This window comes from Leptonychotes weddellii, chromosome 10 (assembly GCF_054177405.1).
Source record: "Leptonychotes weddellii isolate Sample4059 chromosome 10, ASM5417740v2, whole genome shotgun sequence".
Taxonomy (NCBI): domain Eukaryota; kingdom Metazoa; phylum Chordata; class Mammalia; order Carnivora; family Phocidae; genus Leptonychotes; species Leptonychotes weddellii.
In genome coordinates, this window is record NC_138378.1 from 117641351 (window position 1) to 117654342 (window position 12992).

The 12992-nt window shown below is 42.7% G+C and overlaps 1 protein-coding gene across 6 annotated transcripts in view; it reads left to right on the forward strand.

Annotated features, from left to right (window-relative positions):
* MBOAT2 (membrane bound glycerophospholipid O-acyltransferase 2) overlaps positions 1–12992 on the forward strand; it is a 116595-nt gene that overhangs the window by 81415 nt on the left and 22188 nt on the right. For 4 of the 6 annotated variants that reach the window (XM_081797243.1, XM_081797238.1, XM_081797240.1 and 1 more), the window contains one exon: positions 2651–2746. The exons of 1 other annotated variant lie outside the window; for it this stretch is intronic. Coding sequence is in view for 2 of the 5 variants with exons in the window: in XM_081797238.1 (XP_081653364.1) it covers positions 2651–2746 (96 nt within the window). In the remaining 3 variants the exon portion in view is untranslated. Of the gene's footprint in view, positions 1–2650; positions 2747–8173; positions 8288–12992 lie in introns of those variants that run through there. One more of the 6 variants, XM_081797242.1, reaches the window with a different exon arrangement.

Sequence of the window (12992 nt, forward strand, 5' to 3'; positions counted from 1 at the left end):
CATTAGACAGAAGCCATACCCATGGCCTCTTTTAGACCATCTTCTTTTACTGTGGTCTGAAAGTGCCGTGGGACAGCATCCTCCAGGTTCTTGAAAACGTTCTTGTCTAGCAGAGAGTCTAAGAGGCATAACCTTAAGATTCTTGGAAACTGTTGTTTTTTTTCTGAGAGGTCCTCTGAAGATGTGCCCTTACATCTTCTGAGGTATCATTAAAGAATACTCTTCACTTCATCTTTACTGTGAAATCTTTGAGAGTATTTTGTGACTGGAAAGATTATCCTGAGCTCTCTTTTTTTTCTAAATTCTGCTAAAAACCTGAATACTGCTCATTTTTAGTTCATCTCTTTATATCCATACCTTATTGTATGCATCTGGAAGGAACCAGTTGGCATTTTTAGTGGTATGTGTTCTGTTTTCCATGTGGGATTGAGCAGCAGTGTTAGCCAATTTCTGTAGCTTCCAGTGACAATTTCCTTACTGCCCTTCAGATCTTCACTAGCAATCTCCCTAAGGCCTTTACACTTCCCATCTGCACCCAGTCCTCAAGCCTGTGCTCTGTGTTCCAGATTTTTATTATGGTAGCACCCAATTTTCACTTACCAAATTCTGTTCTGATTCTACCACTCCACCAAACTGTGTTGGCCTAAAACAAATAGGTATATTATTTTCCTAATAATTTTGTGGGTCAGGAATTCAGAAAGGGCTCAACTGGATAGATCGTCTCTTTTTGATATGGCATCAACTTCTTCACGCACACGTCTTACGATTTGGTGTCTGTCTGTCTCACTCTCTTCTGCATGGTGTCTCATCCTCCAGAGCCTCTCCATGTGGTGGTCTCAGGATAGTCACACTTCTTTCATGACAGTCAACTTCCAAAAGGCAAGAAGTAGAAAGTGCCAGGCTAATTATGGCTATGCCTGGAACTAGCAAAGTATTACTTCTGCCGTAACCTACTGGTCAGAGGAGCTGGAAGGCCAACCCAGATTCAAAGTGGATAGAGAAATAGACTCTTGTTCGTAATGAGGGGAGCAGAAGGTAGGGTTATAGAAGAGCATATGAAATGGGAGATGTTGTTGTGGTCATCCTTGGGAAACACAGTCAGCCACATGATTTTTAGACATTATTTTAAGTTTGATTTGTCAGCACTCTGTGTGAGTATGCATGTGTGCTATTTTGTCAGATACAGTTATCAGGAGTATATTAGTTTTGTAAAACATTTGAATTAGGAAGCTATCCTCCTTCCACCCCCCTCCCCAGGAATAATTCAAGTAGATCAAAATTACCTATTTGTCTAAAGTTTAAAAGATTTCTTTTTTTAAAAAAATATTTATCTGAGAGAGAGAGAGTGTACACATGGCAAGTCGGGAGGGGCAGAGGAAAAGGGAAACAGAATCCTCTAGCAGAGTCCTCGCTGAGCACAGAGCCCAACGCGGGGCTCACACCCAGGACCTTGAGATCATGACCTGAGCTGAAATCAAGAGTCAGACGCTCAACTGACTGAGCCACCCAGGCGCCCCAAGTTTAAAAGATTTCTTTCATAAAACCACCTGAAATTGCCTATGCAGGAAACTTAAGATTTTAAAGTAACCAAATATATTGAGTTTTTCCTATTGATTTCTTCTATGTGATCAATGTTTAGAAAGTCCTTCCCCAATTTGGGAATGTCTGGATATTTATCCACATTTCCTGTGTGTTCTGGTTTTTCTGCTGACAGTAGTTCTTTAGTCTATCTAGAATTATATTGTTAACTGTTTAGATGATAATCTCTCCCTGCTCATTTGCAATTCAGCCTTCATCCTGTGCAGTGTTATGTGTTCTAGAATCTGTTTCTGTTCTTTTCATATTGATATGTAAATTCTTTTCCATACTATGTGTTTAATTATTGTAACTCTGTCCCAAGCACCTTGAGAATGTGAAAATCACTAAATGTTCACGCCTATAAAATGTGAGCAAATGCCACCTGATCCACACTAAGGATGAATGATTTTATAATGTTGAGAACAAGTTTTTAAAATCCTATTAAGAATTTGTTTAATGTATAATTTATTTGGCCCAAATATTTTTGGGCCAAATTGTGTTTTCTAAAAAAAAAAAAAATAGAAATACCAGTACTCACAGTTTTATACTTGTGAATATGACTTTCATATATATAATTTGGTTCATGGAGGTCTTTCAGAAGGAAAAAATTAATAAAAGCAGTAATTAGATATATCTACCATTGAAGATGGTACAAAATTTACAAAAGTAAAGTAGATACTAGTAAAGAGTTTTTTTTTTTTTTTTTAAAGATTTTATTTATTTATTTGACAGAGAGAGACACAGCGATAGAGGGAACACAAGCAGAGGGAGTGGGAGAGGGAGAAGCAGGCTCCCCGCAGAGCAGGGAGCCCGATGCGGGACTCGATCCCAGGACCCTGGGATCATGACCTGAGCTGAAGGCAGTCGCTTAACCAACTGAGCCACCCAGGCGCCCCATTAGTAAAGAGTTTTTACGGTTTATTGAAGAAAGCTATTTGTGGAATAGATCTGGAAATATTTAATTTTTGAACCATTTAAATTTTGAATCATGGTTAATAAATTACTTTAAAATGTATTTTTTAACAAAATGAATCTTTTATTTTCACTAATCTAGTTTATTTTTGTTTTCCAGATATTGTTTTGTGTTTGCTTTGGGATACCTCACAGTGTGCCAAATTACTAGAGTCTATATCTTTGATTATGGACAATACTCTGCTGATTTTTCAGGGTAAGAGTAACACTTTGACTCAATAGCCTGTTTTATCTATTCTAACATGTTGATGAAAGGACAACATATGGTGCATTTAGTAGTTAAAATGAAAAGTGATCGACAGATGTTTTAGTTGAAAATTCTATGAATTTAGACATTTTCTTTTTTTTTAAAGATTATTTGAGAGAGTGCACGCAAGAAAGTGAGCACGAGTGGGTGTTGGGCAGAGGGAGAGAGAGAGAGAATATCCAGCAGACTCCCCACTGGGTGAGGAGCCTGACTTGGGGCTTGATCTCACAACCCTGAGATCATAACCTGAGCTGAAATCAAGAGTCAGATGCTTAACCGATATAGCCAAGCAGGCGCCCCAAATATAGATGTTTTCTTCTTGTAACGTGGTCTTTTATGGTGCTGTATAAGTCACAAAAATAACCTGTCCTTTTAAGTTGACTTATATACAATTTCTAAATATGTAGCAATTAAATTTGTTGTATGGCATTCTGATAATGGAAGCATTCTCTAATTTCATGGAAATTTCTGTCATCAGTTGTAACTATTGAAAACCAGCCCCTTGGAGTCTGTCCTTGACTCTCTGTTTCTTTCTTTGTTCTCCTGAGCCTCTTTTGTATAGTCATTCACCAGCTTCTGTATAAGATATGGTCACTTCTTCTTGCTTCTTAATACCCCGAGATTTTTTTTTTGGACCAGAAGTCCTTGGCCTCACCTTGTCTTCTGAATTTCCTAGAGAAGACACTTGAGTATGTATTTTACTTGTATGCATTTCACTTTTATGGAATGTTCTATATTCTTATGTCTAGTATTCAACTGAGTTGTGGAAATAACTTTTGCCTTTTTGCTCCTTCAAAAGGGAGGTAGTTCCTCTGTGGTACTCTTTGTCCTGTAACAAAACTGATTAAATGTCTGCTCCAAGATAAATGTAGTCCAAGTCCCTAAGGACCAACGTGCTCACCATCTTTCTAAAGGGACCTCTGCTAAGGATAAGCAAAGTGGAAAAAATAAAATATATCATGGCATCTATGAAAAACAGTTAATTCAACATTAAAAATGGACCAAAGTTGTATGAGCTTAGAGAAAAATTACTGCTGTGAAACAAGAGAATTTTAGAAGATGAAATTTTTTTTCTCCTTAATGGGATTCAAGTAGATTTTATTTTTTTAAAACTGACTTAAAAACGGATTTGGATGAAAGGAGGTTGCATACAAAAGAACAAACAAAACCAAGCCAAAACGAACTGATAAAATACACTAAAAAAACTAGTTAAATTAGCGATATGTTGAGTAGAATAGAGAAATATATCTGGAATTCAGAAAAGGAGAATAGATGCTGGTGATCTAGCTTATAAATAATAGATATTCTTGCAGGAAAAGAGCTAATAGGCAGGATCGGTAAATATGTTGGGCTACTGAAAATCTTCAGAACTTGAAGACGTCAGCCAGGTCGCATGTTGTCGTTAGGGTATAATGAAAGTAGGAACTAGTTGTGAATGCTTACAAGAGTCAAGATCACTTAGTTTAAGCTTCCTGGGAGCAGTTGCCCTACTGGTCTTGTTCATCGGGGTATCCTTCGTGCTTAGCACATAGTGGCATTAAATAAACACTTACTGAATCAATAATAATAATACCTTAGTAAAGAAGAAAGACAATACAGTGAGAAGAATGGGGGAGGAGAATAACAAACAATGCAGAACAACCTGAGCAATGTGGGCAAAGCTGTGCAATCTAAGAAATGACATCATAGCTTTAGTGTTTGCGTTATAATGAATTTAGAAATGAATTAAGCATTTGGTATGAAACAGAAACAAAAAGAATACTCTTGACAAATTCAGTTTATGCACATTGATAACAGAAATGTTAACATGAGCATCTGGAAGTTAATACTGTAAAGTCATGAATTTTCAAATTGCCTTCTTGAGTGCTCAGATACTGTAGCCACTTACCGGGGGCGCTAAGCAGGCAAGGCTCTGCCCTCCAGTCTTACTTCAGCCACAACTGCTCTGTGTCTCTAGCTTATATTTGGGATTCCACATACTACTTCATTTAAAAAATATCGTGCTGCTTATATTTTTAAACTGCCAGATTTAAAAAGTAATCCAATGTCGCTAAATTGAAGTCACGGTTGCGGTCGGCGTGAGTCTGGATTTGCATGACGCACTGTTTGCTGGGCCCTCACCACCCGCCTTTGGTTTGATCTCAGTTGTTACCTTTCTTATTTCTCTTACCTGACATTCTAAACTCTTGTTTACTACTATTCTCTAGCTGGGGATAGGCCAACTGCTGTTGTGAAACAACACAGTTTCAGTGGCTCAGCATAACACATGTTTATTTCTCAGTCACGTGGCAGTCCTCTAAGGAGGGACCCTTTGCTTCACACACGCATTTAGGGAAGCTTCTTTCTCAGGGCTTCACCTCCTCCAGCATCTCTGGAATCCTCGTGATTATGTTGATGAGCAAAGGGAGGGCATGCCTCCTCACCACTGCTGCTCACATCCTATTGGAAAAGAGTATTTACGTGGCCCACAAATTAGAGGGCAGTTTGCAGGAAGAGCAAGACGCATGTTTAAAAATAGCTTTATATGACATGGTTTTAAGTATTTTGCTGCTGAAATTTAAAATTTCATTTCAATATTTAAATATAATTTAAAATGTTTAAGTATGTGGAAGAAAAACAACATAGCATGTTAAAGATGGACAACCTGATAAAAAACTCCCAGTGTAATGTGTAATGTTTATCCCTTAGGAGGAAACATTTGACCATCAGCAGTAAACTGATAAAGATTAGGCAGAGACAAATTAGCTGAAGGAGGCCATCTGGTAGAAGTTGAAGGACTCTTTTTTTTCTTAACTGGACACAGGACAGAAAAGAAGCCATCTAGAGGCAGACTCTTTCCCTAATGAAATATTTAGGCATTTAGAAGTCTTGAGTGTGTTTAACACGTGAGCAGAAAAGATCATAACTTGATCCTAATGAGGGTAAATATCCAAAATGCTGGATGTCTGCAGAAGGTAGAGTTGAATACAGTGAACCATCCTTTGTCCTAAGAGCTCATGCTGCCCTGAATTTGGCAGCACAGGAAGTGAAGCTGGGCTCTTGCTGAGGAATCACATGGGAGCTCTTTTGTACGGGGCAATCTTACTTGCATGAGGCACGGGAAACTGATAATTGTGTGTGTGTATGACTGTGTGTGCATGTGCGTGTGTGTGTGTGTGTGTGTAGTTAGGCATGAGTTCAAGATATGTTTAAAATGTTGATCAGATAAAAGGGACTCACTTTTTTTTTTTTTTTACAAATTTATTTGAGAGAACGCACAAGCGGGGGCGGGGTGGGAGGTGGGGCAGAGGGAGAAGCAGACTCCCTGCTGAGCCGGGAGCCTGATGCAGGGCTAGATCCCAGGACCCTGAGATCAGGACCTGAGCGGAAGGCAGACGGTTCACCCACTGAGCCACCCAGGCGCCGCTAAGGGACTCAGTGCTTAATAGAAGTTTCTTTTCGCAGAAAGGTTGAAAAGCTACTGAAGTCTCGACTTTCATGCTAGCCTCAGAAAATAGATACAGAAGAAGTGTAAAATAATTAAGTAGCTTCCCTTTATATTAGCAATAACCAGTTAGCAAATATAGAGAAAGGATCCTAGTTTCACAAGCAGTTAAAAACTATGATATGTCTAGGAATACATGTAAAAAGAAACGCACAGGACCTCTGTGTAGAAAACTATAAAACTTTACTGTAGGTTATAAAAGAACACTAACTGGAGAAACATCTTGTTATTTAGATGGTAAAATTCAGTATTATAAAGATGGTAATTCCTCTCAAGTTAATCTGTAGGTGTCATGCTGCTCAAGGTAGGGTTTTGAGGGAAATGAGATGAACTGAAAAATTTCTCTAGAAGTGTAAGTGCTCGAGAATAGCAATTTCAGTATAAAACACACTACTGTTTGTCAAGTAGCAGGCGCTTAAATGTTACAAAACTGACACAGGAATAGACAAAGCCATGAAGCCAGGGGAGAGAAACATACTCATGGGATCTGAGAAATAAAGGTACAGAATAGAAACGGTGGGATTATAGATCCAGTGGGGAAAGCCCTTCTTGATTATTCAGTAAATGGTGTTGAGACAGAAGAAAGGTAAATGCTTGCCTTCTTTGAAGATAACTTGTACGTGGAAGCGAGAACAGGTTTTTTTTTGGCAGGAAGGTAATGAGTTCTGATTAGAGTATGTCAATTTTTGTTGTGCTGAAGGGATGGCATAGTGCATCCAAGAGATGTTCATGACATAATTTTCCATTCAAATTAAGGATATAGCTAACCACATAGTACCAGATCCTCAGCAAACATTTTATTACTGCTTACTCCTGTGTCCATTCAGCTAGGAGTATTGAGTATTGAGTACATGCTATACATTTTGCTAGGTGCAAAGTACTTTTGTAGGTGACAGTCCTGTCCAGCATAAGGGACAGACCATGGGTCTAAAAGCTACAGGTGTGATTGTCACATGCATTCCTTTTTTTAAGTTTTGTTTTTATTTGGGGGGGGCGGGCAGAGGCAGAGGGAGAGAGAGATCAGCAGGTTCCATGCCCAGCACAGAGCCCAAAGCGGGGCTCCATCTCACAATATCGAGATCATGACCTAGCTGAAATCAAGAGTCAGACCCTCAATCCGCTGAGCCAGCCAGGCGCCCTGCATGTACTCCTTTTGGAAAACCTTGCTCAAGTCGAGAGTCTAATTGTAGATGTCTCTCTGCTCTGTGCTAAGTTCTAGAAGGCCCCCTCTCTCATCACCCTCCTGTCACACGGAGCCCACTAACTGTGTTGTAAGTGGGATGGATGTAAATTATTCAACTGCTGAACCTTAATGTTCCGTCGATCCTGTTTCATCCCAAGGGAGTGTCTCCCACACCTTGACCTACATTTGGTGAGAGGAGACCTGTCTGGCTCCTACTAACGTAGGTCAGGTTACCAAGAGCAAACAGGCTACTCTATGGCTTGAATGATCTGGCTTCCACCCTCCCTAAGCCTTTTCCGCTCTTCTGTCGCTCACAAAGCAGCGGGCTATAATGATCTTTATCGGAGGTCTGCAGTTTTCTAAAGGCTCTGAGCCCCCCACGGGGTGTGCCTGGCCCTGCCCCTCAGCCCCCACCAACTGCCTGTCTTCCTCGCTGTCTGATGCTGCAGCCTTGTGGCCCTGCTCTCCTCTCTGGACTGTTGCCCAGCCCATTCCCTCTGCTCGGGGCACCCTCGCGGGCCAGCCATCCGTGCACCTTATACAGACCCAGGGGATATGACTCCGACTCCAGGTTTTCCCCTCGGTTTGAAGTTTCTCTCATCTCTGCACACATACCTTCAAATGTCTCCTTTGGCTTTTAACACTTTTTTCTACAGTTATTCACATACCTGTTTATCTCCTGTTTTAGTGAGAAAGCCTCTCCGGAGACCACACTTTACAGCTAATTATCATGTCCTTCAGTGCTTGATGCCTAGTAGCAATTCCAATATTTATTAAAAGAAGGTTTTATCAGACATTTGCTGTGTCTCAGATACTGTTCGAGGTATTTGTCATATTGCTACTTTATTTAATCTACACAGTGGCATCATTACCTCGATTTTTTAGATAATAATTTGGGGGCAAAAGTGAAATAGTTTCTCAATCTCCCACAAGGGATTGCTGGCGGGGGCAGGATTTGGGTGGAGTTTTCTGATTTATGTGGCCGGCTGCCTGGTCCCCACCCGCACCTCCACCTAGGGGTCCAGGAGGCACCTCGCACTGGACATGCCCAAAACAGACTCCCTGCCTCCCCTCCCTGCCCCTCCTGTGCTCCTTCTCAGCTGCCTCCGTCCTTCTCAGTAGTTGCTCTGGTCAGAAACCTTGGCGGCCTCGGATCTCAAACCCTACATCCAATCCATTGTCAGATCGTCATCAGATGCTGTCATCTTTACCTTCTGACGACAGCCGGGCTCCACGTCAGACTGCACGTGCTGTCACCCTCTTCTGCCTACTTATCCCACCATCCTATCCTGGCCTATTTCAGCCCAGAGCCAGAATACATCCATTTAAAACCAGATGACTTCGTGCCGAAAACCCTCCAGTTCGTGCGTCGCTGGGTTCAGAGCCTGTCCTCACTTGCCCCTCCAGAAGCCCTCTGGGTCCGACCTCTGCCCCCGCCTGTCTCCAGCTTCTGCCCGTGTCTCCCCTCCACACCTGCTCCAGTCCCATCTCCGCCTGGGCCAGTCACATTTCTGCCTGAGGGCCGTTGAACTGCTTTTCTCCCTTCCTGGATGTTCTTAACCTCCACAAGCTGCTCTTTGCCTTGTTCTCGCTTGAAATGTCACCCTCAGGGTGAGGCCGGTTATCACCCTGTGTGGGCACTCCCTCTTCCCCGCCCTGCTTCGTTCCTGTGCTCCGCGCTCAGCAGCATCTGGTATACGAGGCATTTACCTGTTTATTCCTTTCTCATCTCTCTCTGTCCGGTCCATTGTGAGGTCTGTGGCGGCGAGACCTTCATCTTGCGCACGGTTGTGTCTCCAGCACCTGGTTTATTGTAGGTGCTTGTTGAACACCTGTTTCTGAATGAGGGAGTAAGGTGAACGAATGAGTGTGGCTCAGAAACCCATGCCCTTTCCATCATGTCTCCCTGTGTATTCTTTGGCATTCGGTGTGTGGGGCTTGTTTGGCTGCAGGGGTTTTTGCTGTTTGTGGAGGAAAGAGATGACTACAGGGGGAGAATTGACAGTGCGTCTCTATTGTCAGGTGACTTATACCCTGGTGGCAAACTGACCTTTGACCTGGCAGGTGCTTGCTGTTGCTTTGTCACATTCGTATGCAGATGGCTTTAGAGTCAGCATCTCCTAGAGATGATGGACAATTAAGAAAGTGACTATTCTTTTTAGCATTCATTTTCTTTCTTTCTTTTTTTTATTATGTTCAATTAGCCAACATATAGTACATCATTCGTTTTTGATGTAGTGTTCAGCGATTCATTAGTTGCGTATAATACCCAGTGCTCATCACATCACGTGCTGTCCTTGATACCCATCACCTGGTATTCATTTTCTAACTAAATCCTATTACTCTCATTATTTGTAGAGACAAAAAAATGCATATAAATGATTTTTAACTTTTGCATCCTTTTAAGTTTTAAGAAGTGTAGAGCTTTTAGTTCTTTACATCAGATAGGCTTTTTAAAAATATTACCTGAAACTATTTCATCAATTGAAGTATTTATTTTGAACAGTTAGATTCCAGATTTTCCCACATTCCTAGCAGAGTGCCAGCAGGAGTAAATACGTGTCGTTCCACCCAAATACGGTGATGTCGTCATGTAGAAGGTACAGGTGGCTGTGTCCACAGCCCAGAGCGCACTCGGTGGAGGTTCTAAAGCCCTCCGCCTTCTCTCCCTCCTCCATCCCTCAGACTCCACCTTGGGGGACGCCAGAGGGCCTCTCTGATTCACATTAAGTGATTGCAGACTTTCTAGAACCCAGGAAGTGATTAGCTGTTGCAGGCTCCGCCAGATGCAAAGTCAACAGGTAGTTAAAATGTCAGTAAAAGTACAAGTGAAATAATGTCTGAGTCACTGAAACAAGTATTTATGAACAAAATGCACTGTTAAGAACCACTGCAGGTAATCTCTTTGAGAACAGTGGAGTTGTTTTCATTTAGAAGTGTTTTCTTCGCACCCTGGGTTCGGCTGTAGTGAGGTGAGATTGGTTCTCCTTCCCCATCACTCTGTTGTTTTCTGGTCTTGCATATGCCTGTGTTGGATTCATCTGTCCATTTTCCCCTCTGATTTACTTTTCTGAGCTCTCATTAATCTATTTGTGCCTTACTGAACCCTTTACTGTAGTACTGTCTTATTTTCATTTATAACTTACTGTCTTCTAGCATTTTACTCTCATATTTGCCACCCCCTGCCCCCACCCCATGACAGGTTGGACCAGAGGCAGCAGAATTGCCAGCCATTTAAAACCAAAAGGAGGGGCACCTGGATGACTCAGTCGTTGGGCATCTGCCTTCGGCTCAGGTCATGATCCCAGGGTCCTGGGATCGAGTCCCGTATTGGGCTCCCTGCTCCGCGGGAAGCCTGCTTCTCCCTCTCCCACTCCCCCTGCTTGTGTTCCCTCTCTCGCTGTGTCTCTCTCTGTCAAATAAAAAATAAAATCTTAAAAAAGCAACAGCAACAACAAAGGGAACATTCAGGGCTAATGATCACCAGTAAAGGAAACAAAATGATGTTGAGATTTTTTTGCAAACCAGTTGGTTCTCTGAGCCCATGTGTATGCCAAGTATCGAAGGTGCAGAGATAAATAAGGCAGTGTTCCTGGTGTTCAGTAGCCCATGACTTTTGTGGTGACAGGAAAGTAAGCCAAAAAAATTAGAAAACAGTATGGTAAATGCTTTCAAGCACAGATGAAAACGGACAGGCGGGAGGGAGTATGATCAACCTGTAGAAGGAGTAAGAGATCTTGACTGGACACTTAGAAGAATCCATGTATTTGGCATTTTAAAAATATGTATTTAGCACATATCTTGGGCTAGGCGCTGGGGATTCAGTAGTGAAAAAGACTGTTCCTTACCTCATGGACTTTCTAGAAAGGAGAGAGATTTTAAAACAGCCAGTGTAATTGGATCAATGAAACACCCATGAACCTAAAAATATGTGGAAGGAAGCAAACAAGCTAAGGTTAAATGAAGGACAAGTGTGGGCATCGTGGCTGAGGGCCTACGTGAGGCAGAGCTGTCCAGTGGGCCTCTAGTACGAAGTGACTTCTCAGCTGGGACTTGAAGAAGAAGCTGTCCTTGCAAAACAGTTCCAGAAAGAGTGGTCGAAGTGGACAGAGCAATATTTGGAAAGACTCTGGAGCATTCAGCTCGGCTGCCCGCCTTCTTTCCATCCCTGTGAGGGAGCGTGGTTCTCGGATGGAGCAGCACGGTCTCACACGGCCCGTTCTCCCAGCCCAGCTCACTTCCCAGAGGCGTCCTGCGGCCGCACACCTAATAGTGCAGGAACTGCCTGCGGCTGCCGGGACGCACGGGCCACGAAGGGCATGCGCGCCGAGAGCACACATGTGCGTTTATGGAGCATCTTACATGTACCTAACAGTTTAGTATGTCACTGAGTGGATAAACTCCATGATTTGATATCGTTTTTATTATGTTTTGAGGGAAAATGGGAATTAGAATTTAGAACTGAAGAGTATTTTATCATTCTTTGGTGAACTAAACTGTGAAGAGAATGAGACAGGATGAGAAAAGTGATTCTCTGCCCTCAGGGAAGTGGGAATCATTGTTTTTACAAACCTCAGAGGCCCGTGAAACATCCTGCAAGCTAACAGGGCAGCTGGGTATTCGTAGCAGCCTGGAGGATGGGTCGGCTGAGGGGTCATTTCCTGAGAGCGAGTGGTAGAAAAGGAAGAACTGACTTTTAAGGGAACCGAATGGGAATCTCCCCCCTCATGCACCGAGTTTGAGAGCAGTTGTCATCGGACAGAACAGGGTGTGTGTGTGTGTGTGTGTGTGTGTGTGTGAGTGTGAGAGAGAGAGATCTTGCCTGCTGGGTGAGGAGAATGAGCCGTAAGTTCTCATGGCCCCTGATGGCGTCCTCCTTTCTTTACGTGTTGAAGGATGCTCCTGTTTGGCCAGAGGTGGAGTGGACACTGACCACTCGTGCTCTGAGCGCTGGGGCAGGTGGAAGAACACCGGGTCTCCGTGGTGGGGTCTGAGGTTCCTCCTGCACTCGCTGGTGGCGTGGCTGGCCTGTCCCCAACGCCTTGCCTTCCCTGCACAACGGAGGCCATGCGGACTCCGAGCAGGTGACGCTCACTCTCTACCTGTAGGCAAAACAGGATTTCCCGGTTTTAGTGAAATTCCAAAAATATAAATAAATACCTTGTGATTAATTGTTCTGTAACATGAATGTCTGTAAGCTAACGTAATAAAGGATAAATGTATATCCTGGTGGCTTTCAAAATGTGGATTTATTTATTTTTCCTTTCCAAACTATCCAGTTAGAGATTATAAAATATGGAGAAAAGATTGCCATTTTCTTAATTGTGGCATGACTTAGAGCCCTCTTTGAAGGGTGATTTAGGCCAAGGGCGGCTCTCACAGGCCCTTAGTCCCGGGGTCCCAGACCAGCAAGCCGGACAGCAAGCTGTCCTCTTTCTTCCTCCCCCATCCCTCCTGTTCTGTTCTACATTTCTCACCCAACCTCTTTTAATTTTCTACCTATTCCCCTTTTCCCAACTCACTTTCCA